The following is a 23,393-nucleotide window of genomic DNA, read 5'->3' as shown; positions in this document are numbered from 1 at the left end:
CAACAGTGCAAAACAGTACCGTAATTTGATAAGAACAGACCATGGGCACGGTAAAAGTCTCAAAGTCTCTCGAAAGTCCCATCATCTCACACAGACGGTTGAAGGGAAAAACTCTCCCTGCCATGAACCTCCAGCGCTGCCAACTTGCCGATGCAGCATCCAGGAAGCATCCGACCACAGTCCGACTCCGAGCACCGAGCACCATCTTTGCCAAGTGCTTCAACCCCGGCCCCGGCAACAGGCAATAGGCAAAGCCAAGGACTTGGGGCCTTCCCCTCTGGAGATTCTCGCTCGCACAGCAGCAGTGGCAGCGAAGCGGGCATTTCAGAAGTTACTCCCGGTGTTCCTCCGTGCTTCTCACGGCTGTCTCCATCAGATCCGGATTGTGCACGGCTCCCTAGTTAACACATAAAATATTTATTCGGAACGGCCGCACGCGCTGCGTTGCACCGCCATCTTCTCCTCCCTCTCGTACAAACTCCCTGTAGACGGCACTGGAATTGAACTCTGAACTCTGCCACGCCCCGAGCTGTAACAGGGTTGTGCTATCTGCTATGCTGCCGTGGCACCTGTGATCGTGCAGGAGGCAGCTGACGGGTGGCGTTATGCTTCTGGTGCCATTACAGTGTGCCCACAACTTACTAACCCTATCCCTTATGTCTTCGGAGCATCTGGAGCAAACCCACGTGGTCACGAGGAGAACGTACAAACTCCTCCGCTGGCCCTGTGATGCATTATGCTAATCACTTCACTACTGTGACAGTCAGGGATGTGGTCGCTGTAAAGCAAAGTGGTTGTGGATTCAGGTCACTGTCTGGAACTTGGCATGTACACTCAGTGCCCACTTTATTAGGTACACCTTTACATCTGCTTGTTAATGCAAATATCTAATCAGCCAATCGTGTGGTAGCAACTCTGCACAAAAGCACGCAGACATGGTCATGAGGTTCAGTTGTTGTTCAGACCAAACATCAGAATGGGAAGAAATGTGATCTAAGTGATTTTGACCATGGATTGATTGTTGGTGCCAGACAGGGTGGTTTGAGTATCTCAGAAACTGCTGATCTCCTGGGATTTTCACGCACAACAGTCTCTAGAGTTTACAGAGAATGGTGCAAGAAACAAAAAGCATCCGGCGAGCAATAGTTCTGTGGGTAAAAATGCCTGGTTAATGAGAGTGGTCAGAGGAGAATGACCAGACTGGTTCAAGCTGACAGTGACTGAAATAACCACACGTTACCACAGTGGTGGGCAGCAGAACATCCCTGAATGCACAACACCTCGAACCCTGAAGTGGATGGGCTACAGCAGAAAACAGGAGGTACCTAATAAAGTGGCCTCTAAGTATATAATCTAAGCTGATGGTTCAGTACATCTTTGGGAGAGTTGGGTTGGATTCACCTCTGTAGTTTCCATCAGAAGAATGTCAAACCTGACACTCTGTTACTGCAATGACTTCTCTGGTCTGTTAATGAAGAGATGGATTGGAACGTAGAAATCTGGAAGCACTCAGAAGGTCAGGTAGTACCGGTGAAGAGAGCAATTTCTTAGGCCTCCGTTGTAGGTCCACCATGGATGTAGCTTCCTAGCTGTCTGATACACAAGCCAGGGCAGTACAGTATTGAGAGCTTGCCCATGCAGCAAGCTCCTGTCTCCACACAACTGTTGAACCCAAAGGAACAGCAGGGACTGATACAGTTTGGCACCAGCAGCATCGCAAGTGTTGAACTCAATGAGGGACTGCCTTAGGGACTCCAGCTCCGGATTTTTCCTCGGGGTTTACTCCCGAAGCCTTCCCCATGAGTGGGTGTAGCCGCAAGGCAGCGGAGGTTTGAGATCAGTTTTCTTTCTCCTAGATGAGCTGCCAACCACGGCTGATGAGCCCCATCTGCCCAAGAGAGAGAGAATTAGTTAATGTTTAGTGTTACTGAGCTCTTATCAGAACTAACCTGAAACGTTGATTCCATCTCGCTCTCTCTCTCTCCAGATGCTGCCTGATCTGATGAGTATTTCCAGCTTTCTCTCTGATTATTTCAGATCCTACTGTATAATTTAAATACTAGTTAAGTTGTGACGCTCTTTGTTGTATATGAGAAGCATGAAAGATAAATAACTTGCCAATTTGCTAATCAGGTGCAGAGGAGATGTAGAGGATGCTGCCTGGATTAGAGCATCTCTTTTGAGGAAAGGTTGAGTGATCTAGGGTTTTTCTGTCTTGAGTGGAGGAGGATGAGAGGTCACTTGATACAGGTGTACAAGATGATAAGAGACATGGTTCGAGTGGACAGCCAGAAAATGTTTTCCTAGAGTGGAAATGGCTAATACAAGGGGGCATAATTTTAAGATGATTGGAGGAAAGTATAGGCTCCTTCAGCATTTTGTGTGTGACAGTTGAAGGGTTATCAGTAGTTTTTTTTTTACTCAGAGAGTGTGGGTACGTGGAATGCCCTGTTAGAGGTGGTGGTAAAGCCAGATACCCAAGGGAAATTAAGAGATTCTTAGATTGGCACATGGATGATAGAAAAATGAAGGACTATGTGGGAGGGAGAGGTTAGATTGATCTGAGATTAGTTTAAAAGATCGGCACAACATTGTGGTGGAAGGGACATCTTAAAAGTTTCTTCACTCATGCAGTTGATCTGATCAATCATTCTAGTTAGCCCCATTACCCCGTCACTGTACTGCCCTGTAAACGCTTTAAACCACTGTTTATAAATCTGTTTACATTGTAAATACATGCTGGCATTTATGCACATTTAATTCCATCATCTCTCTATGTTGCATGTTGTGACCTGATCAACACACCACAGCACATTCCTAATACTTGGAACCGTATGTGGCAAATAAGGTTGATCTTATCCTTATTCCTGATTCTGGGCTGTAGTGTTCTATGTTCTCTGTTTGCCTTTCAGCCTTTATCCAGACACAGTTCGTCACCATTACCAGCCCACGAAGGTGATCAGAGAGCGTCGCTTTGGAAGACCCCTGCGTTGTCCCGGCAGCCTGGAAGCTACAATGCTTGTTTCAGGGAGGACCGTTACTCACCTACAGTTGGTCCCATGGACACCCCTCTGTCACCAGCATATGCTGAGCCCTTTGGGGGAATCATGAGAGACTCTCCATCTATAAGAGGCTCTGCTGCTGAGGTAGGGTACATTTCAAAGGCGTCCACGTTTTAACTGTAGTTTAGTCGAGCTGTTTGTGGCAGGTGCAGTTAAAAACCATAAACAAGGACATAACAAGAAAACATGGCCTTTTCTGGTCGGCTGCCGTTGACGATTGGTGCTCTGCAGGGGTCCGTGTTAGTCTGCTTCTTTGTACATTAGAAACATCAAAATAGGTGCAGGCAACATACATCAAAGTTGCTGGTGAACGCAGCAGGCCAAGCAGCATCTATAGGAAGAGGCGCAGTCGACGTTTCAGGCCGAGATCCTTCGTCAGGACTAACTGAAGGAAGAGTGAGTAAGGGATTTGAAAGCTGGAGGGGGAGGGGGAGATGCAAAATGATAGGAGAAGACAGGAGGGGGAGGGATGGAGCCGCGAGCTGGACAGGTGATAGGCAAAAGGGGATACGAGAGGATCATGGGACAGGAGGTCCGGGAAGAAAGACAAGGGGGGGGGGACCCAGAGGATGGGCAAGAGGTATATTCAGAGGGACAGAGGGAGAAAAAGGAGAGTGAGAGAAAGAATGTGTGCATAAAAATGAGTAACAGATGGGGTACGAGGGGGAGGTGGGGCCTTAGCGGAAGTTAGAGAAGCTGATGGCATGAACATCGACTTCTCTAACTTCCGCTAGGCCCCACCTCCCCCTCGTACCCCATCTGTTACTCATTTTTATGCACACATTCTTTCTCTCACTCTCCTTTTTCTCCCTCTGTCCCTCTGAATATACCTCTTGCCCATCCTCTGGGTCACCCCCCCCCCCTTGTCTTTCTTCCCGGACCTCCTGTCCCATGATCCTCTCGTATCCCCTTTTGCCTATCACCTGTCCAGCTCTCGGCTCTATCCCTCCCCCTCCTGTCTTCTCCTATCATTTTGCATCGCCCCCTCCCCCTCCAGCTTTCAAATCCCTTACTCACTCTTCCTTCAGTTAGTCCTGACGAAGGGTCTCGGCCTGAAACGTCGACTGCGCCTCTTCCTATAGATGCTGCTTGGCCTGCTGCGTTCACCAGCAACTTTGATGTATGTTGCTTAAAATAGGTGCAGGAGTAGGCCATTCGGCCCTTCGAGCCTGCACCGCCATTCAGTATGATCATGGCTGATCATCCAACTCAGAACCCTGTACCAGCCTTCCCTCCATACCCCCTGATCCCTTTAGCCAAAAGGGCCATATCTAACTCCCTCTTAAATACAGCCAATGAACTGGCCTCAACTGTTTCCTGTGGCAGAGACTTCCACAGATTCACCACTCTCTGTATGAAGAGAGTGTCAATGATCAACGTCAATGCTCTGGAAGATGGAATTGATGTAACACACACAAAATGCTGGAGGAGCTCAGCAGGTCAGGCAGTGTCTATCGAGTGGAATAAACAGTCGACATTTTGGACCGACACCCTTCATCAGGATGGAAGTGATTGATGGCTTTGTAGCCAAATTTAGGACAATGTAAAGATAGGTGGAAGGGCATTGGTCACACCACATTTGGAGTATTGTGAGCGGTTTTGGGCCCCTTATCTAAGAAAGGACGTACTGACATTGAAGAGGCTCCAGAGGAGGTTCAATAGGTACATTTAATATCAGAGAAATGTACACAATATACATCCTGAAGTTCTTTTTCTTCGCAGACGTCCACCAAAACAGAAGTGCCCCAAAGAATGAATGACAATTGAAACGTTAGAGCCCAAAAGCCCCCCACCTCCATCTCCCCCCTCCCACACACGAGCAGCAGAGCAACAACCCTCTCCCGCCCTCCACTGAGCACTCAAGCATGCAGCAAAGCATTCATGAGAGTGATTCAGGAAATCAAAAATCATTCAGGGTTAATGTAAGGGGAGTGTTTGATAGCTCTGGAGTCTTAAAGGATGGGGGAGGGATCTCACTGAAACTATCAAATGTTGAAAGGCCTAAATAGAGTGGACATTGAGAGGATGTTTCCTGCAGTGGGTGAGCCTGGAACCAGAGGGCACAGTCTCAGAATACCAGGACGTCCCTTTAGAACAGAGATAAAGAGGAACTTCTTTCGCCAGAGGGTGGTGAATCTGTGGAATTCACTGCCACAGGCAGCTGTGCAGGCCAAGTTGTTGGATATATTTAAAGCGGAGGTTGATAGCTTCTTGATTAGTAAGGACATCAAAGGTTATGGGAAGAAGGCAGGTGAATGGGGTTGAGAGGGATAATAAATCAGCCATGATGGGATGGCAGAGCAGACTTGATGGGCTGAATGGCCTAATTCTGCTTCTATGTCTTAAGGTCTTATGGTGTAAAATGGGAACCTGGTGAAATTCAGATTAGTTCAGGTTTATTGTCATCTGACTGTACATAGATACAACCGAATGAAACAGTGTTCCTCCAGACCACAGTGCACCCACAAAACATATAACTCACACAGCACATAAAACAAAATATTACCACAAATTAGTTCATAAAATACGATTCATATTATAATTCAAAGTTCATTTAGTGTGTAGCACAGGTAAACAGTACATTGAACAGTAAACAGCTCTTTTCATACAGATGATGTCATTCAAAGTGCTTTACAATGGGATAGATTACAAAATGAAAATAAATGACAAAAAGATGTTGGTTAAAAGCAAGGTTAAATAAATAGGTTTTGAGCTGACGTTTAAAGTTGTCAACTGTGTCTGCATCTCCTATTGTTTTAGGTATCGAATTCCACAGTTTAGGAGCTTAGCTTAAAAAAAGCTGACTTGCCAATTATCTTTAGAGGGAGATTGTTTAAATTTAAGAGAACAGCTGAGAGCTCAAGCAAGATTATAAAACAAAAGCAATTTTGTGATGTATTCTGGTCCCAGACCATTAAGAGCTTCAAAGTTCAAAGTAAATTTATTATCAAAGTACATACAGTATACGTCACCGGATACAACCCTGCGATTCATTGTCTCGCAGGCATTCACAGTAAATACAAAGAAACACAATGGAATCAATGAAAAATCACACACACTCATCAGACAACCACAAACTGTGCCAATAGTAAAAGAAAAAAATTAATATAAATAAGCAATAAATACTTAGAAAATGGGATGAAGAGACCTTGAAGATGAGTCTGTAGATTGTAAGAACAGTTCAATGATGGGGCATTTGAAGTTGACTGAATTTATCCTGTCTGGTTCAAGAGCCTGATGGTTGAGGGATAATAACTGTTCCTGAAATATGTATTATATGTACTTATATGTATACGGTGAATAAAGTTGATCCTTGATGTTATTGCCCTTAGGATAATCTTCGCAATGCAAGTCACAGAACAAAATGATTTTATTTTTATTACAGCCTGTCTTCAAGCAGAAAGATTCATCGGATGCGGATCATTGGAGCATCATGGTCCCATCCACAGAGGGAAGGTTCTCTCTATCATCACCTTCCGTGTCAGAGAACAGTTCCTGTGCATACATGGATGGAAAACCGCTCAGTGATATTCTTTCCCCTACGTATGCAGAACCCTATAACTCTTTTCAGTTTCCCTTGGACTGCCACAGGGTCAGAGACGTAAGTATTCTATAGAGTTGCATTGAAGTTCAAGTTTAATTATTATACAGCCAAATGAAACAGTGTTCCACCGGGGTCAAGGTGCAAAACACAAAACCAACAGTCATACAAGGCACATATAATTATGACATAAGTTGTCCGGTGATTAGGCTAGGGTTGCTGGGCAGTACAATTCATAGGGCCAGAAGGGACTATTCCACACTGTGTCTCTTTAATAAATAAATAATATAGTCCAAGTTCCTGATGGTCATGTCCTGTAGATTAATATTGCACGGCATTAGGTCAGCAAGAACAGGGTGGTCATCAGAATCCGATCGTTGAAAACCCTCATACAGATGTCCATTAGAGCCTCAGAAATGTGGATGGGGAGGAGGATTTGGTGCGCAACAAGGAGGGGAGTTTGCATTGTGGGACGGTTGTCTGTGCAACTGAGGAATCCTTCAGCCCATCTGGTCTGTGCTAGTGCAAACTGGCATTTTCTACTGAGAAACTACAACTAGAGGTCATAGGTTACGGGTGGAAGGTGGAACATTTAGGGGGAGAAGTAAGGTGAACCTCTCCCCTCAGAGTGTGGAATGAGCTGCCAGTGGAAGTGGTAGATGTAGGTTTCAGAGAAATTTGGAAAGGTACACGATGGGAGGGTTATGGAGGGTTATGGTCTGGTGAGGGTCGATGGGGCTAGGCAGAATAACATGGACTAGATGAGCTGGAGGGATTGGTTTTGTGTTGAAGTCCTCCATGACTCTATTACTAAATATCTTTCTTTTGACATCCTCTTAAAGTTAAGCTTGTATTCATAGTCATGTTGCTTATTTACTGTTCAGTCCGTCTGGTGTCACTATTCTGAACCATGTCTCATCTTTTGCAGGGGGTACCCAGGAAAGGAAGTACTGATTTTCCTGTCCATTTCTCCAAAGGTACAAAACCCCCTTAAAAAGTGATGAATAATTTTGCTTGAAGGTGCGTTCTCCAATAGGCTGACATCTCTGGATGATTAGGTTTTGTCCACTAGTCAGGGTGTCTGCTACTCACCAAACAGTAATAATCTGACCAATGCGATGAGATGTCCAGGAGATCAAGTCCAGTTTTGTTGTCCACTAGGAGGGAATGGCCAAGTGGGCAAGCTCTATTGCGTTGTTCATGGGAGGGGATATCCAGGTAGTCAAGTCCAATTGTATTGTCCAATAGGAGGGCATGTTCAGGTGTCCGAGTCCAATTGTGTTGCCTAATGGAAGATAATGTCCCGCTGCCAAGTTCTATTGCATTGTCTAATAAGAAAGGGTATTCAGGTGGTCAGGTCCAATTGCGTTGCCCAATGGGAAGGGATGTCCAGGTGGTTGAACCCAATTGTGTTGTCCAATGGGAAGGTTATGTCCAAGTGACAAGTTCCATTGTCTCATCCAATGGGAGAGTGGGCAAGTATAATGGCATTGTCCAATGGGAAGGGATATCCATTTGGTCAGATATAGTGGCTCTGAAGAATAGATAAAGATTCACACATTTTTAGACATTCTAATGACCATGGATTTGAATTATTTTACAATCCTTTATACCAGGGGTTCCCAAGCTGGGGCCCATGGACCACTTGGTTAATGGTATAAATGGTATACTGGGGTCCATGGCATAAAATCAGGTTGGCAACCCCTGCTTTATATGGCAGTAAACAGTTCCCAGGATAGAGTGGGAAAGGAAGGAGGGGAGAGGAATCCCGAAGTTAAAATTCAGGAAGAACCACTGTCCCCTTAGATCCATTTGGAATGCTTTCCCAATATTTCTGGAGACTAATGTCTGGGAAATTCTGACCACCGTTTAAATGGGACCAAAGGTCAAGTGGCTTTAAGTTGCTCTCAGGACCCCAGTTTAGGTGTTAGTGAAAACCCTATGTAAGCCAAGGTTAGATTAACCAAGCTGAGATAATCTAAAAATGGTATGGGAGGAACACATGAAATTCCTGTATGTTTTCTTTCAAGATATTAAAATAAATCCAGAATAGTGATAGTAAGTTTGAAGTTTAGAATATTACCCATAAGACATAGATGTAGAATTAGGCCATTCGGCCCATCGAGTCTGCTCTGTCATTCCACCCAGCTGATTTATTATCTCTCTCAACCCCATTCTCTTGCCTTCTCCCTGTAACATTTGACACCTTTACCGTGGGTTTCCTCCGTGTGTTCTGGTTTCCTCCCACGGGCCAAAGGTGTGCAAGTTGGGAGGTTAATTGGTCATTGTAAGTTGTCCCGTGATTAGGCTGGGGTTAAGTCAGAGATCACTGGGCGGTGCATCCTGAAGGACCAGAAGGGCCTACTTAGCACTGCATCTCTAAACAAATAAATGATATCAATAATCAGGAACCTGTCAACCTCTGCTTTAAATATACTCAATGACTTGGCCTCCATATCCATCTGTGGCAATGAATTCCACATTTTTAATATATTTTTCTCCTTTTTCCTCTCTTTTTTTCTCCCTCTGTCCCTCTCACTATAACTCCTTGTCAGCTCTCCACCCTCCGGGCTCCCCTTCCCCCTTCTCTTTTTCCCCAGGCTTCCCGTCCCATGATCCTCTCCCTTCTCCAGCTCTTAGATCCACCCCTCCCCTCCTGTCTTCTCTTATCTTTTAGGAACTCCCCCTCCCCCTCTCAAATCTCTCACTAGCTCTTCTTTCAGTTAGTCCTGACGAAGGGTCTCGGCCTGAAACGTCGACTGTACCTCTTCCTATAGACGCTGCCTGGCCTGCTGCGTTCCACCAGCATTTTGTGTGTATCGCTTGAATTTCCAGCATCTGCAGATTTCCTCGTGTCTGCGTTTTTAAATTCCACCAATAACCTGATTTGTGCCAATGCCACCCAGATTTCTCAAAAATTATATCGTGTTGAAATATAAGTTTATAAAGTTGAATTTGATGCATCAAATCTGATTAAAAAAGTGACTTAGCTTGCTTTTCTCTCCTTTTTCTAGATGACAACTCTGAATATTTTGCAATAATGGAAGTTTTAGATAGCTACAGAGAAGGTGACTTATATTCTATATTATATAGTAGTGTTTACACCTGCACGGAAAATCCCTTGTAGTGATGTCAATGGATTAATGAATACACAGAGCCTAAATGATCCTTGTTTAATCCCGGGGCAGTTCCGGGCAGATGGGGCTCATCAGCTGTGGTTGCCAGTTCATCTGGCAGAAGGAAAACTCTAATCTCAAGCCTCCACTTCCTTGCGGCTAGACGCACTCACGGGGAAGGCTTTGGGGATAATTCCTGAGGAAGTCCCGGAACTGGAGTCCCTAAGGCAGTCCAGTGCTGAGTTCCACGTTGACTGGCAACTCCTGTGACATGGGAAGCCTCATGACTTCTAGGAACAGTCCCACTTTTTGAATAAGTCTGAGTGTTAGTTGACCGCATCGCAAAGGCACTTGCAAATTTGTACAGAGGTACTGTGAAGAGTATTCTGACTGACTGTATCTCCTTCTGGTATGGAGGTGGGGGGCACTGCATAGAATGAAAATAAACTGCAGAGAGTTGTAAACTTGGGCCACTCCATCATCTGTAGTATCCAGGACATCTTCAAGGAGTGATGCCTCAAAAAAGTGGCATCTGATATTAAGGACCCCTATCGCCCAGGACATGCCCTGTTCTCATTGCTAACATCAGGAAGGAGATACAGAAGCCTGAAGGCACACACTCAACGATTCAGGAACAGCTTCTTCCCCTCTGCCAGCAATTTCTGAATGGACAATGAAACCATAACCACTACCTCACTACTTTATTTTTACTTTTGCATACTTATTTAATTTAACAATTTAACATATATATGCTTACTCACTGTAATTCTGTTTTTATCTTTCTGTTGCTATGTATTGCACTGTGCTGCTGCAAAGACAACAAATTTCACCACATACGCCAGTGATGTTAGACCTGATTCTGATCACCAGTGAGAGGGTGTGGACGGAGCCTGTGTCAGAGACGAAGCAATAAAAATGAGTAGAACTTTTCTCACTAAAACACAAATTAGATTAGATTAGATTATGAGGACACGCCAACCTCTTTTATTGTCATTTAGTAATGCATGCATTAAGAAATGATGCAATATTCCTCCGGTGTGATATCACAAAACACAGGACAGACCAAGACTGAAAAACTGACAAAACCACATCATTATAACATATAGTTACAACAGTGCAACGATACCATAACTTGATGAAGAACAGTCCATGGCACAGTAAAAAGTTCAAAGTTTCTCAAAAGTCCCACATCTCTCGCAGATGGGAGAAGGAAGAAAACTCTCCCTGACATACCCGACTACAGTCGGACTCTGAGTCGTCTGAAAACTTCCAGCCTCTGATCAGCCCTCCGACACCGAGTATTGAGCACCATCTCTATCCGAACGCTTTGACCTCAGCCTCGGTCGCCAGCAGCAGGCAAAGCCAGGGATTTTGGGGCCTACCCTCTGGAGATTCTTGATCGCACAGTAGCAGTGGCAGCAAACCAGGCATTTCAGAAATTTCTCCAGATGTTCCTCTGCTTCTCACGTCTGTCTTCATCAAATCAGAATTGTCCACGGCCCCTATTTAACAGAAACGATATCATTTCACCGGACAGCTGCGCGCGCTGCGTCACGCTGCCATCTTCTCCTCCCGCCTCTGTAAAGTTTGCAGTAGGGGAAGACAGCCTGGAACCCAGTCTGTTGGCCCAACTTGGTCATGTTAGCAGGATGGCCTGTCCAAACTAGTCCTGGTTGCCGGAGCTTTAATTCCAATCTGGGACAGAGGCAAAAGTCCACCCAGGAAAAATTTAAAACTGGCCACTAGCAAGATGCTGGTTCCTCCTTTCTCTGTAACTCTGCACCATGCAGTCATTACTTAACCTACCCACAGCCTGTAATGTCTCTGTTATTTAGGTCAAACTGAAGGGCCTCCATCTCTCTTTGTCCTTGCCACTCAGATACAGGATTCTTCATTGCTGTTTCTGTAACAGTTTTGTTTGACCAGTCAGGGTTGTTAGCCCTGAGCTGAACTCCCAAACCTGCAGGAGCAGCAGACCACTCTTAGTCTGGCCTCTACCCTTGTTTGGCATGAGTGACCCTAACAAGAGCCAAAGCACAAGACCCTGATTCTAGCCAACTTAGCTCTCTGGGTCATTAAGACACACAAGCCTCCAATCCCTCTGACAAGGTTGTAGTTACTTAACGTTGACTGTTTATTCCCCTCTGTGACGCTGCCTGGCCTGATAGATTCTTCCAGCATTTCGTGTGTGTTGCTCAAGATTTCCAGCAGCTGCAGAATCTTTTGTGTTACTTGAAACCGCGATTAGGAAGACCCAAACACTGCAATTCTAGGAGCTTGCTTAAGACGCAGGACACTCTGTTTAATTACTAACACACAAAGAGGCGAAGAGTTTATCTAGAGTTACCGTTGACAGAAGAGATTTCCAAACAGGTTAACATCGTCTGAATATGTTAAGTGTCTAATATTTTCAATTAGATTCAGCTTTACTATCACTGGCATTTGTTGTGAAATTTGTTGTTTTATGGCAGCAATACATTGCAATACATAATAATAAAATAACTATAAATTACCATAAGTACATATTGTATATATACAAAAGAAAATTAAATTAAATTGGTAGTGAAAAAAGAGAAGAAAAATATTGATGTGGTGTTCATGGGTTCAATGTCCTTTCAAAATTCTAATGGTGGAGGGGAACAAACTGTTCCTGAAACATAGAGTGTGTGTCTTCAGGCTCCTGTACCTCCTTCCTGACGGTAGCAATGAGAAGAGGGCATCTCCTGGGTAATAGAGGTCCTTAATGATGGGTCCCGCTTTTTTGAGGCATAGCTCCTTGGAGACGTCCTCGATGATGGGGAGGCTGTTGCCCATGATGGAGTTGGCAGAGTTTACAACTTCCTGCAGCTTTTTCTGGTGCTGGGCAGTGGCCCCTCTCTCATACCAGACAGTGATGCAACCAGTTAGGATGCTCTCCGTGATAAATTATGCGGTTTTTATTTTCAGTCGATAACTATCGAGCTTTCTCTGCACATTGGTAGACCGGGGCTTTTCGATCACTGTGCACGTCACTGTATTTACTTTGTATAAGGGAAGGGCTAGGCCCATTGAGATCTCGATGAGGACACAGATATTTAAAGTTGGCAAAGCAGGCACACAGAGTGATAGAGTTAGCCAGCATGGGAGCATTCCCTTCGGCCCGACTGGTCCATGCTGACTGACATACTTCATCCAAGCTTTACTCATTTGCTAGCCTTTGCTCCAGGACCCCTCTAAAGAAGAATGAGGAGACGATAGGAGCTACAGGGAGGTAGTTACACCTAAGGGCGCCGTGGTGGCCTAGTAGTTAGCATGATGCTGTTATAGCTTGGGGCATTCTGGAGTTCAGAGTTCAATTCCTCTGCCATCTGCAAGGAGTTTGTACGTTCTCCTGGTGATTTTCCACCATGGGTCCAAAGATGTCCCATTTAGTTAGCTAATTGACAAGTGAAAATTGTCCTGTGATCAGGCTAGGGTTAAATAGGTGGGTTGTTGGTGGTGCAGCTCGTTGGACAAAAAGGGCCTGTTCCATGCTGTATCCTAAAAATTAAAAAGAAGTTGTAGGAGGCGGGTAGCCCAAGCACGTCAGGTAGCATCCATGGAGGGGAATAAACAGTTGGCATTTCGGGCTGAAGCCCCTCATCAAGACTTGAAAGGAAGCGGACAGAAATGAGAACAAGAAGGTTGGGGGGGGAGGGGAGGAAGTTCAAGCTGGCAGGTGATTGGTGAGACCAGGCGAGGAGGGTGGTGGGTGCTGGGGGAGGGGGAATGAAGTGAGAAGCTGGGAGCTGGGAGCTTGAAGAGATAAAAGGTTGAAGAAGATGGAATCTGATAGGAGAGGAGTGTGGACCATGTGAGAGAGGGAAGGAGGAGGGGACCCAGAGGAAGATGAAGGGTCGAGGAAGGGAAGAGAAGAAAAGGGGTAAGAGGGGAGCCAGAATGGAAAATGGAAAAACGGAGAAGGGGGAGGGTCTAGAAGTTTCTGGACGTTAGAGAATTTGATGTTCAAGTTTATCGTTATTCAACCGTACACATGTATATCACCAAACAAAACAACTTTCCTCTATACCTAGGTGCACAACACAGTACATATAACTCACACACATAACACATAAAGTAATATTATAGCTACTAAATTAACAAATAATAAGGTGCATTTGTGACAAAAGTTTAAAAAGTAAACAGTATAATGTTCTGTAGTCTCGAGGCTTGGGGTGAGAAGCTGTTTCCCATCTGAATAGTTTGTGTCCTAATGCTACGGTACCTCCTGCCTCATGGTAGGGGTCAAGGAGATTGTTGGATGGATGGGAGGACTGATTGACAACACTAGGGGTCATCATGGTTGGTGTTTACAGTAACTGTTCACACTGATGTCATGTATCAAGTGAAGGTGCTTTGCCGTGTTTGACCGTCTGCCTTTCTCCTGCAGAGAAGGCAATGAGCTGGTACAGCGATGACACCAGGTTCTCCATCACCTCTTCTGAACCCACCTACGCGGAACTCGAGAGCCCTCAGGCGGACACCGATGATGGATTCTGGGACTTCAAGCAGCAGCTAATGCCCCATCTTTCCCCCGCCACCCTCAGGAAGGTGTGCCAGCGAGGGATGGTCGACTCGAGACTGCAGGGGGTGCTGCATAGGTGGTCCTGAACCCCTGGGAAACTGTTTACTCTCTGAATTGTTTGGAATATCATCCCATTATGGTGAATGTGAAGATGCAGTACTCTACTAGCCTGCGAAGAAGGGTCCAACGTTTTGGAAAAAGATTTGTTTCAACTTTTGTTAATTTCTCCCCCTTCCTTCCTTCTCTCTTTCCTCTATTCACAATTCTGGCTCCCCTCTTACCCCTTCTCTTCACCTAGCTATCTCCTCTCTCTGGTGCCCCTCCTCCTTCCCTTTGTCCTATGGCCCACTTCTCTCTTATTCCCCTTTCTGGCTCCCCTCTTGCCCCTTCTCCTCACCTGCCCATTACCCCTCTCTGAAGCCCCTCCTACTTCTCTTTCTCCCATGGTCCACTCTCCTCTCCCATCAGATTAATTCTTTTTCAGCCCTTTATCTCCTACCCTTATCACCTGCCAGCTTCTCCCTTCATTCCCCCTTCCCACCTTCCCCCTTACCTGGTCTCACCTGTCACCTGCCAGCTTCTCACTTCATTCCCCCTCCCCACCTTCCCCCTTACCTGGTCTCACCCGTCACCTGCCAGCTTCTCACTTCATTCCCCCTCCCCACCTTCCCCCTTACCTGGTCTCACCTGTCACCTGCCAGCTTCTCACTTCATTCCCCCTCCCCACCTTCCCCCTTACCTGGTCTCACCTGTCACCTGCCAGCTTGTACTCCTTCCCCTTAGCATAGTCCTTGCTAATGCTGTGGTACCTCTTGTCTGATGGCAGGGGGTCAAAGAGATTGTTGGACAGATGGGAGGGATGATGAAGTGTCGCGACCCAAAGCGTTGACAGTTCGTTCATTTCCAGTTCGTTCATTTGCTGCCTGACCTGCTGAATTCCTTTGCCAGTTTTATTTGTGTTGATTTAGATTTCCAGGATCAGCAGAACCGCCCATATTTATGAACCCTGTACCAACCTGTGATTATTGACCTCTGTTTATTTTCTGCGTCTGTTTTCTTAAAGTATCCTTGACTGTTGGTCATGGAGGAGACACTTCTAGATACCTCTCTTGTCTTAGCCCATCACCCTTACTAGGGCATAGGCCGCCAGCAGCAGATCGCCAAAGTCCTCTATGCTGGGTTAGTCTTTCAAGTTATCCCAGGTGTAGGACATCTTCTAGGTAAACCTTCATTTCTCAGGGAAGAGATCTTTGGAGCTTCTGTTGGCGTTTCTGTATATGGGATGGAGTTGTTAGCCCCATGCCCAACCCTCCTTTCGCAGTCAGGCTTGGGACAGTCCATGGCGGAGTTGGTCTAGATATCAGTCAGCTGAAATTCACTTACACTCAGTGGCCACTTTATTAGGTACATCTGTACACCTGCTTATTAATGCAAATATCTAATCAGCCAATCATGTGGCAGCAACTTAATGCATAAAAACCTGCAGACATGGTCAAGAGATTCAGTTATTGTTCAGACCAAACATCAGAATGGGAAAGAAATGTGATCTAAGTGACTTTGCCTGTGAAATGATTGTTGGTGCCAGACGTCGCGCTTTGAGTATCTCAGAAACTGCTGATCTCCTGGAATTTTCATGCACAACAGAGAACAGTGTGAAAAACAAAAAAAAATCCAATGAGTGGCAGTTCAGTGGGCAAAAATGCCTTGTTAGTGCGAGAGATCAGAGAGAATAGTCAGATTAGTTCAAGCTGATAGGAAAGCAACAGTAACTCAAATAACTATAGTGATGTGCAGAAGAGCGTCTCTGAATGGACAGTACTTAAAACCTTGAAGTGTTTGAGTCACACCAGATTCCACTCCTGTACCTTATAAAGTGGCCACTGAGTGGAAGTTCACATTCATAATCAGGAATGGATGGTTTTGTTGAGACATCAAAAAGAATTGGCTCAGATAAATCTAGGGTAAAGGTCTCGGCATGAAAGGTCGACCTCGTATTTACTTCCATAGATCTTGCCTGATCTGCCGAGTTCCTCTCGTATTTTGTGTGTGTTGATCTGAATTTCCAGCATCTGCAGAATCTCTTCCATTTAGGATGAAGATCAGTACTGTTTTGGTGTCATAGCAGTATAGGCTTAATGATCTGAATGACTCCGCTTGTGATTAATAGTGGCTACGTCACGACTTTACCAGATTGAGAGTCTACGAGTTTAGCTCTACGCCATTTGGGACCAGGCAAAAATTAAAACAGTTTACACTTGTGTGAAAATATTTGGTGAAATTCTTCATGATGTGAGCAGGTCTTATATCATCCTGTTATATTCTATTGTTAATATTTTTATTGTTTATTTTTAAACTATTCCCATTGCCTTGTAATAATTAAATTCTTATTGTATAATGTCGTTTATGTAACAGCTCTTGAGTGAGTGTAATAAAGTGGATGTTGTTGGGATAATTCATCTGATATTTTTAGCTGAGTATATAATCATGCAAGTTACATAACCTTTTATAACTGTAAAGAATAATGAGTTGCTTTATTTGTCACATGTATTTAGAAATATCGAGGCATACATTGAAATGTGTAGTTTTGTGCTCAGGATGTTCTGAGGGCAACACGCAATCGGTTCATAGTTTGCCCATGATTTACTAACCCTCACCCGTATACCTTTGGAATGGGAAGAAAAGAGGAAACATGGAGGACACTCACACAGAAATGGGAAGAACGTAAAAACTCCTTACAGACGGTGAACTCCGATGAGTAATCGCTGGTGCTGTCAAGCATTGCGCTGAACGCTACAGTTCCTTAGCAGTTAATCAATGATCACATCGACCAGTTTGCACGAAAGTGGACTTACTGATAGAATGCAGTGTCGGCGAGTGTATGGTCATGCACTTTGGTAGGAGAAATAAAAGCGTACGCTATTTTCTCTGGAGAGGAAATACAAAACACTGAGGCGCAAAAGGACTTGGGAGTCCTTGTGCAGGATTCCCTGAAGGTTAATTTGCAGGTTGAGTCTGTGGTGAGGAAGGCAAATGCAATGTTAGCATTCATTTCCAGAGGGCTAGAATATAAAAGCAAAGATGTATTGTTGAAACTTTATAAAGCACTGGTGAGGCCTCATATGGAGTACTGTGGACAGTTTCAGGCCCTCATCAAAGAAAGGATGTGCTGACATTGGAGAGGGTTCGAGGGAGGTTCATGAAAATGATTCCAGGACTGACAGGCTTATGATATGAGGAGATTTTGATGGCTCTGGGCCTCTACTGTCTGGAGTTCAGAAGAATAAGGGGGGACTTCATTGAAATTTATCGAATGTTGAAAGACCTGGACAGAGTGGATGTGGAGAGGATGTTTCCTATGGTGGGGGAGTCTAAGACCAGAGGACACAGCCTCGGAATAGAGGACATCCATTTAGAATAGAGATGAGTAAGAATTTCTTTAGCCACAGGCAGCTGTGGAGGCCAAATCATTTCATATATTTATGCCAGAGGTTGATAGATTCTTCATTAGTCAGGACATGAAGGAATAAGTGGAGAAGGCAGAAGATTGGGGCTGAGAGAGAAAATGGATCAGCCATGATGAAATGGCGGAGCAGATTTGATGAGCCAAATGGCTTAATGCTGCTCCTATTTCTTAAAGTCTTATGGACTCTCTGACGGTGGTGTCTGAAAAGAGGATGCTGTCTAAGTTGCATGCCATCTTGGACAATGTCTCCCATCCACTACATAATGTACTGGGTGGGCACAGGAGTACATTCAGCCAGAGACTCATTCCACCGAGATGCAACACAGAGCGTCATAGGAAGTCATTCCTGCCTGTGGCCATCAAACTTTACAACTCCCTTGGAGGGTCAGACACCCTGAGCCAATAGGCTAGTCCTGGACTTATTTTCTGGCATAATTTACATATTACTATTTAACTATTTATGGTTTTATTACTATTTAATTATATATGGTGCAACTGTAACGAAAACCAATTTCCCCCAGGATCAATAAAGTATGACTATGACTATTGTTACTTACTGGGGCATAGGCTGTCCTAGGCAAGTCTTTCAAGTTGTCCCCAGGTGTAGCCTATCTTCGAGATCTTTCCTCTCCCAGGGATGAGATCTTTCGAATTTCTGGTGGCTAACCATTTTAATTCTTATCCCCATTCCCATTCCAAGATGTCAGTCCATGACCTCCTCTTCTGCCATGATGAAGCCACTCTCAGGGTGTTTTGAGCAACGACTCATATTCTGTCTAGGTAGCCTCCAACCTGATGGCATGACCATCGATTTCTTCTTCCAGTAACTTTTCTTCATTTTTTCTTTTCCCCACCATTGCCTCTTTACCTCTCCTCATCTGCCTATCACCTCTCTGTGGGTCCCTTCCTCCTCCCCTTTCTTCCATGGTCCACCCTCATCTGCTGTCAGATTCCTTCTCCAGCCCTTTATCTTTTCCACCGATCACCTCTCAGCTTCTTACTTCATTCCCCTACCCCACTCACTTGGATTCGCCTATTACCTTCTAGCTTGCCCTCCTTCCCCTCCCCCACCTCTTTTAATCTGTGTTTTCCTGCTTCCTTTCCAGTCCCGATGAGCAGTCCCAGCCCAGATTGTCAACTGTTTATCCATTTCCATAGACGCAGCCTGACCTGCTGAGTTCCTCCAGCATTTTGTGCATGTGCCCAAGATATCCAGTATCTGCAGAATCTGTTGCTTTCTCTGGAGCTTTGACGGCTAAGAGGTGGCCTGATAGAAGTATATAACATCATATATTTAATGTATTACATTTATATGTTCATTGTAGTACAATTATTTACTTACACTCATCATCCCTACTGGGGCATAGTTGACTGATAGCACCTCGCCAGGATCATCTGAACTAGGCCAGCCTTTCAGGTTGTCTCTAGGTGTAGCCCATCTTCAAAGATCCTTCCTCTCCTCGGGATGAGGTCTTCGGAGCTTCTGTTGGAGTTTCTGTAGGTCTGGGTTTCTACGGGACGGGGTTGCTGGCCCCCATGCCCAACCCCCCTCCTTTCATGGCACCATTCATGGCAGAGTTGGTCTCGAGGTCAGTCAGCCAAAATTCACTTAAACACAGTGTCTGCTTAATGAGGCACACCTTGTTACAGCAGATATCTAATCAGCCAATGACGTGGCAGCAACTCAATGCATACAAGCATGCAGGTGTGATTAAGAGGTTCAGTTGTTGTTCAGACCAAACACCAGCGTGTTGCTGTTTCTGTAGCTCTGGGTATTTACGGTGTGGGGTAGCTGGCCCCATGCACAACACTCTGACTTTGCAGCCAGGCTTGGGACTGTTTGTAGCGGATCTTAAAGAGGACTTGGTGTTTTTATTTTGTTCTGAGTGTGTTCTATCGTATAAAAATTGTGTGTAATTTATGTTTTTTTCTTGAGAATGCTGTTTTTCTTGTTCCTGTGATGCTACTGTAAGTTTTTACTTTGATCTCACAGCTGGCACTGTAACAGGTTACACTAACGGCTGTGGGACCATACCATCCAGCGGAATTATAATGTTCATATTAGCCATTTCAACCCTGAGTCCTTGCAGTGAATGTACTGTATCTTCTTCAATGTGTGAAGGGAGCTTTTACAGCAGACGTTACTTCCACAGGCTGACATTTGGGCTCTATAGGCTAGAGTCCAAAAATCAGAGGCAGCCTATTCATGCGTGAAGTTGGGAAACACTTCTGTAAGAAATGGGTGGGAGAAATTTGGAGCTTACATGGAACACAGAGAGCATAGAACAGTACCACACAGTACAGGTCCTCCGGCCCACAACGTTGTGCTGACCTTTTAACCCATTCTAAAATCCATCTAACCCTTCCCCTTACATAGTCCTCCACTTTTCATTCATCCATGTGCCTATCTAAGAGTTTTTAAAATCTCCCTAATGTATCTGCCTCTACCAACACTCCCGGCAGCACGTTCCATGTACCCACCACTCTGCGTAAAAAAAAAGCACCACCAACTCTGACATCCCCCCTGGCCCCATACTTTCCTCCAGTCAGCTAAAAATTATGCTCTCTTATTAGTTACTTCCACCCTGGGAAAAAGTCTCTGGTTGTCCATTCCATCTATACCCCTTAACATTTTATACACTTAAACATAGAAACATAGAAAATAGATGCAGGAGTAGGCCATTCGGCCCTTTGAGCCTGCACCGCCATTCAGTATGATCATGGCTGATCATTCAACTCAGAACCCTGTACCAGCCTTCTCTCCATACTCCCTGATCCCTTTAGCCACAAGGGCTGTATCTAACTCCCTCATCCCTTTAGCCACAAGGGCCATATCTAACTCCCTCAGGACCATATCTAACTCCCTCTTATGTCCGGTCATCCTCCCTCGTTCCAAAGAGAAAAGTCCTGCTTCTCTCAACCTTTCCTCATGAGACATGTTACCAAATCCAGGCAAAATTCTGGTCAATCTCCGGTGTGCCCTTTCTGTGGGTTCTACATCCTCCCTATAAAGAGGTGACCAGAACCGAACACTATATTGCGAGTGTGCTCTAACAAAGGTTTTATAGAGCTGCAACATTACCTCGTGACTCTTGAAGTCAATCCCCTGACTAATGAAAGGCAACACTCCATATGCCTTCATAGTCACCCTATGAGCTTTGAAGCATCTATGGACATGAACCTTGAGATCCCTCTACTCCTCCAGACCGCTAAGAATCCTGCCATTAACCCTGTGTTCTGCCTCTGACCTTCCAAAGGGAATGAAATGACATCAGGAGGTGAATATATATGGAGGAAAGGAGGACCTTGTGGAAACTGAATCAAATTGTCTGTTTCTGGGCCTATTCTACGTTGTACTCTTCTATGTTAAGAGGTGAGGACAAATACTACCTATGTCTTATGTTCTATGTTCTACAGTTAGTGCCCACTTTATAAGGTACACCGGTACTCCTGCTCATTAATGCAATATCTAACCAGCCAATCACGTGGCAGCAACTCAATGCAGTAAAGCATGCAGACATGGTCAGGAGGTTCAGTTGTTGTTCAGACCAAACATCAGAATGGAGAAGAAATATGAGCTAAGTGATTTTGACTGTGGAATGATTGTTGGTGCCAGAAAGGGTGGTTTGAGTATCTCAGAAACTGCTGATCTCCTGGGATTTTCACACACAACAGCCTTTACAATTTATAGAGGACGGTGTAAAGAACAAAATGACATCCGGTGAGAGGCAGTTCTGCGGATGAAAATGCCTTGTTAATGAGAGAGGTCAGAGGAGAATGACCAGACTGATTTCAAGCTGACAGGCAGGTGACAGTAACTCAAATAACCACACGTTACAACAGTGGTGTGCAGAAGAGCATCTCTGAATGCACAGCACATCAAACCTTGAAGTGGATGGGCTACAGCAGCAGAAGACTGTGATCATGTACTCAGTGACTATGCTATTAGATATAGAAGGAACCTAATAAGTGGCAACTGAGTGTATGTTCTATGTTCTATTTTATCCCAGTTTTTATCCAGCACCCTATTAAATGCAACTTGCTAATCACCGGAATCCTTTACTACAATAAGTAAGCCTGAAAGGTCACAGGGTGGGTATGAGCATTAACATCTGCATTCTCCAATGCTGGTACCTGCTGATTTGCAGAACCAGGCTGGATGTGACTTCAGGACTCCAGAGGGCAGTCGGAAACGTAGCCTTCTGCTCCTGAGCACCACCACCCTGGTACCACAGCCCTGTGCTGCTCCGCACAGATAGCAACAGCAGAACTTTGACAGATTTTTACAAATCCCCGATGGGTATGGAAACGCCAATGCCCTTGAATGGAATATCCTACAAAAAGTGGTGGATACAAGCCCTGTCCTTCACAAGAAAATCCATCCCCACCATTAAGCACTCCGACAAGGCGCACTGGCACGAGCTGGCAGCATCCATCATCCAAGCCATGCTCTCTTCTCGCTGCTGCCATTGAGAAGAAGATACAGGAGCCTCAGATCCCACACCACCGGGTTCATGAACAGTTATTACCCCTCAACCATCAGGCTTTTGAACCAGTGGGGATAACTTCACTCACCTCAACACTGAATTGATTCCACAACCTATGAGTTCACTTCCAATTAATCTACAAATCATGTTCTTAGTAGTATTTAAAAAAGGCATCCATTAGTCTTGCGAGACCATGGATCTGCGCCTGGAAAGTCTTCACTCTCCAGGGCGCAGGCCTGGGCAAGGTTGTATGGAAGACCAGCAGTTGCCCATGCTGCAAGTCTCCACGAAACCAATTTGTCCAAGGGAAGGGCACTAGGGCCGATACAGCTTGGCACCAGTGTCGTTGCAGAGCAATGTGTGATTAAGTGCCTTGGTCAAGGACACAACACGTTCCCTCGGCTGGGGCTCGAACTCACGACCTTCAGATTGCTAGTCGAATGCCTTAACCACTTGGCCACATGCCCACACATATTTATTCACCAATTTATCATTGTTTTTGAATTTGCACAGTATATCTTCTTTTGCATGTCAGTTGTTTGTCAGTCTTTGTTTTTGTGTAGTTTTTCATTGTATTTCTTTGTTCTACTGTGAATGCCCACAAGAAAATGAATCTCAGGGTGGCATATACTGACATATACAGCACCTATAAAAGGTATTCATCCCCCGGGGAAGTTTTCATGTTTTATTGTTTTACAACATTGAATCATAGTGGATTTAATTTGATTTTTTGACACTGATCAACAGAAAAAGACCCCTTCGTGTAAACAGATCTCTACAAAGTGATCTAAATTAATTACAAATATAAAACACAAAATAATTGATTGCATAAATATTCACCCCCTTTAATATGACACACCAAATCATCACTGGTGCAGACAATTAGTTTCAGAGGTCACATAATTAGTTCAATGGAGATCTGTTTTTGGGGACTGTGTGCAGTCAAGTTGTTTCAATTGATGGTAGTAAAATTACACGTGTATCTGGAAGGTCCAACTGCTGGTAAGTCAGTATCCTGGCAAAAACTACACCATGAAGGTGAAAGAATACTCCAAACAACTCCACAAAAAGTTTATTGAAAAGCACAAGTCAGGAGATGGATACAAGAAAATTTTCAAGACACTGAAATGGAGAGAATATGGCACAGCTGTAAATTTGCCTAGAACAGGCCATCCTCAAAA

The 23,393-nt window shown here is 44.8% G+C and overlaps 1 protein-coding gene across 3 annotated transcripts in view; it reads left to right on the top strand.

Annotated features, from left to right (window-relative positions):
- The window catches only part of plekhn1 (pleckstrin homology domain containing, family N member 1), a 55,500-nt gene extending 38,795 nt beyond the window's left edge, over positions 1-16,705 (top strand). For 2 of the 3 annotated variants that reach the window (XM_063033056.1, XM_063033055.1), the window contains 5 exons: positions 2,913-3,146; positions 6,448-6,663; positions 7,532-7,580; positions 9,618-9,671; positions 14,128-16,705. In XM_063033056.1, the coding sequence (XP_062889126.1) occupies positions 2,913-3,146; positions 6,448-6,663; positions 7,532-7,580; positions 9,618-9,671; positions 14,128-14,348 (774 nt within the window). In that variant the 3' untranslated portion in view covers positions 14,349-16,705. Of the gene's footprint in view, positions 1-2,912; positions 3,147-6,447; positions 6,664-7,531; positions 7,624-9,617; positions 9,672-14,127 lie in introns of all 3 variants that reach the window. The other variant, XR_010016071.1, reaches the window with a different exon arrangement.
- The last annotated feature ends 6,688 nt before the right edge of the window (positions 16,706-23,393 follow it).

This window comes from Mobula hypostoma, chromosome 25 (genome assembly GCF_963921235.1).
Source record: "Mobula hypostoma chromosome 25, sMobHyp1.1, whole genome shotgun sequence".
Taxonomy (NCBI): Eukaryota; Metazoa; Chordata; class Chondrichthyes; order Myliobatiformes; family Myliobatidae; genus Mobula; species Mobula hypostoma.
The sequence above is the reverse complement of the archived record's forward strand: the minus strand, read 5'-3'. Positions and strand labels throughout refer to the sequence as shown.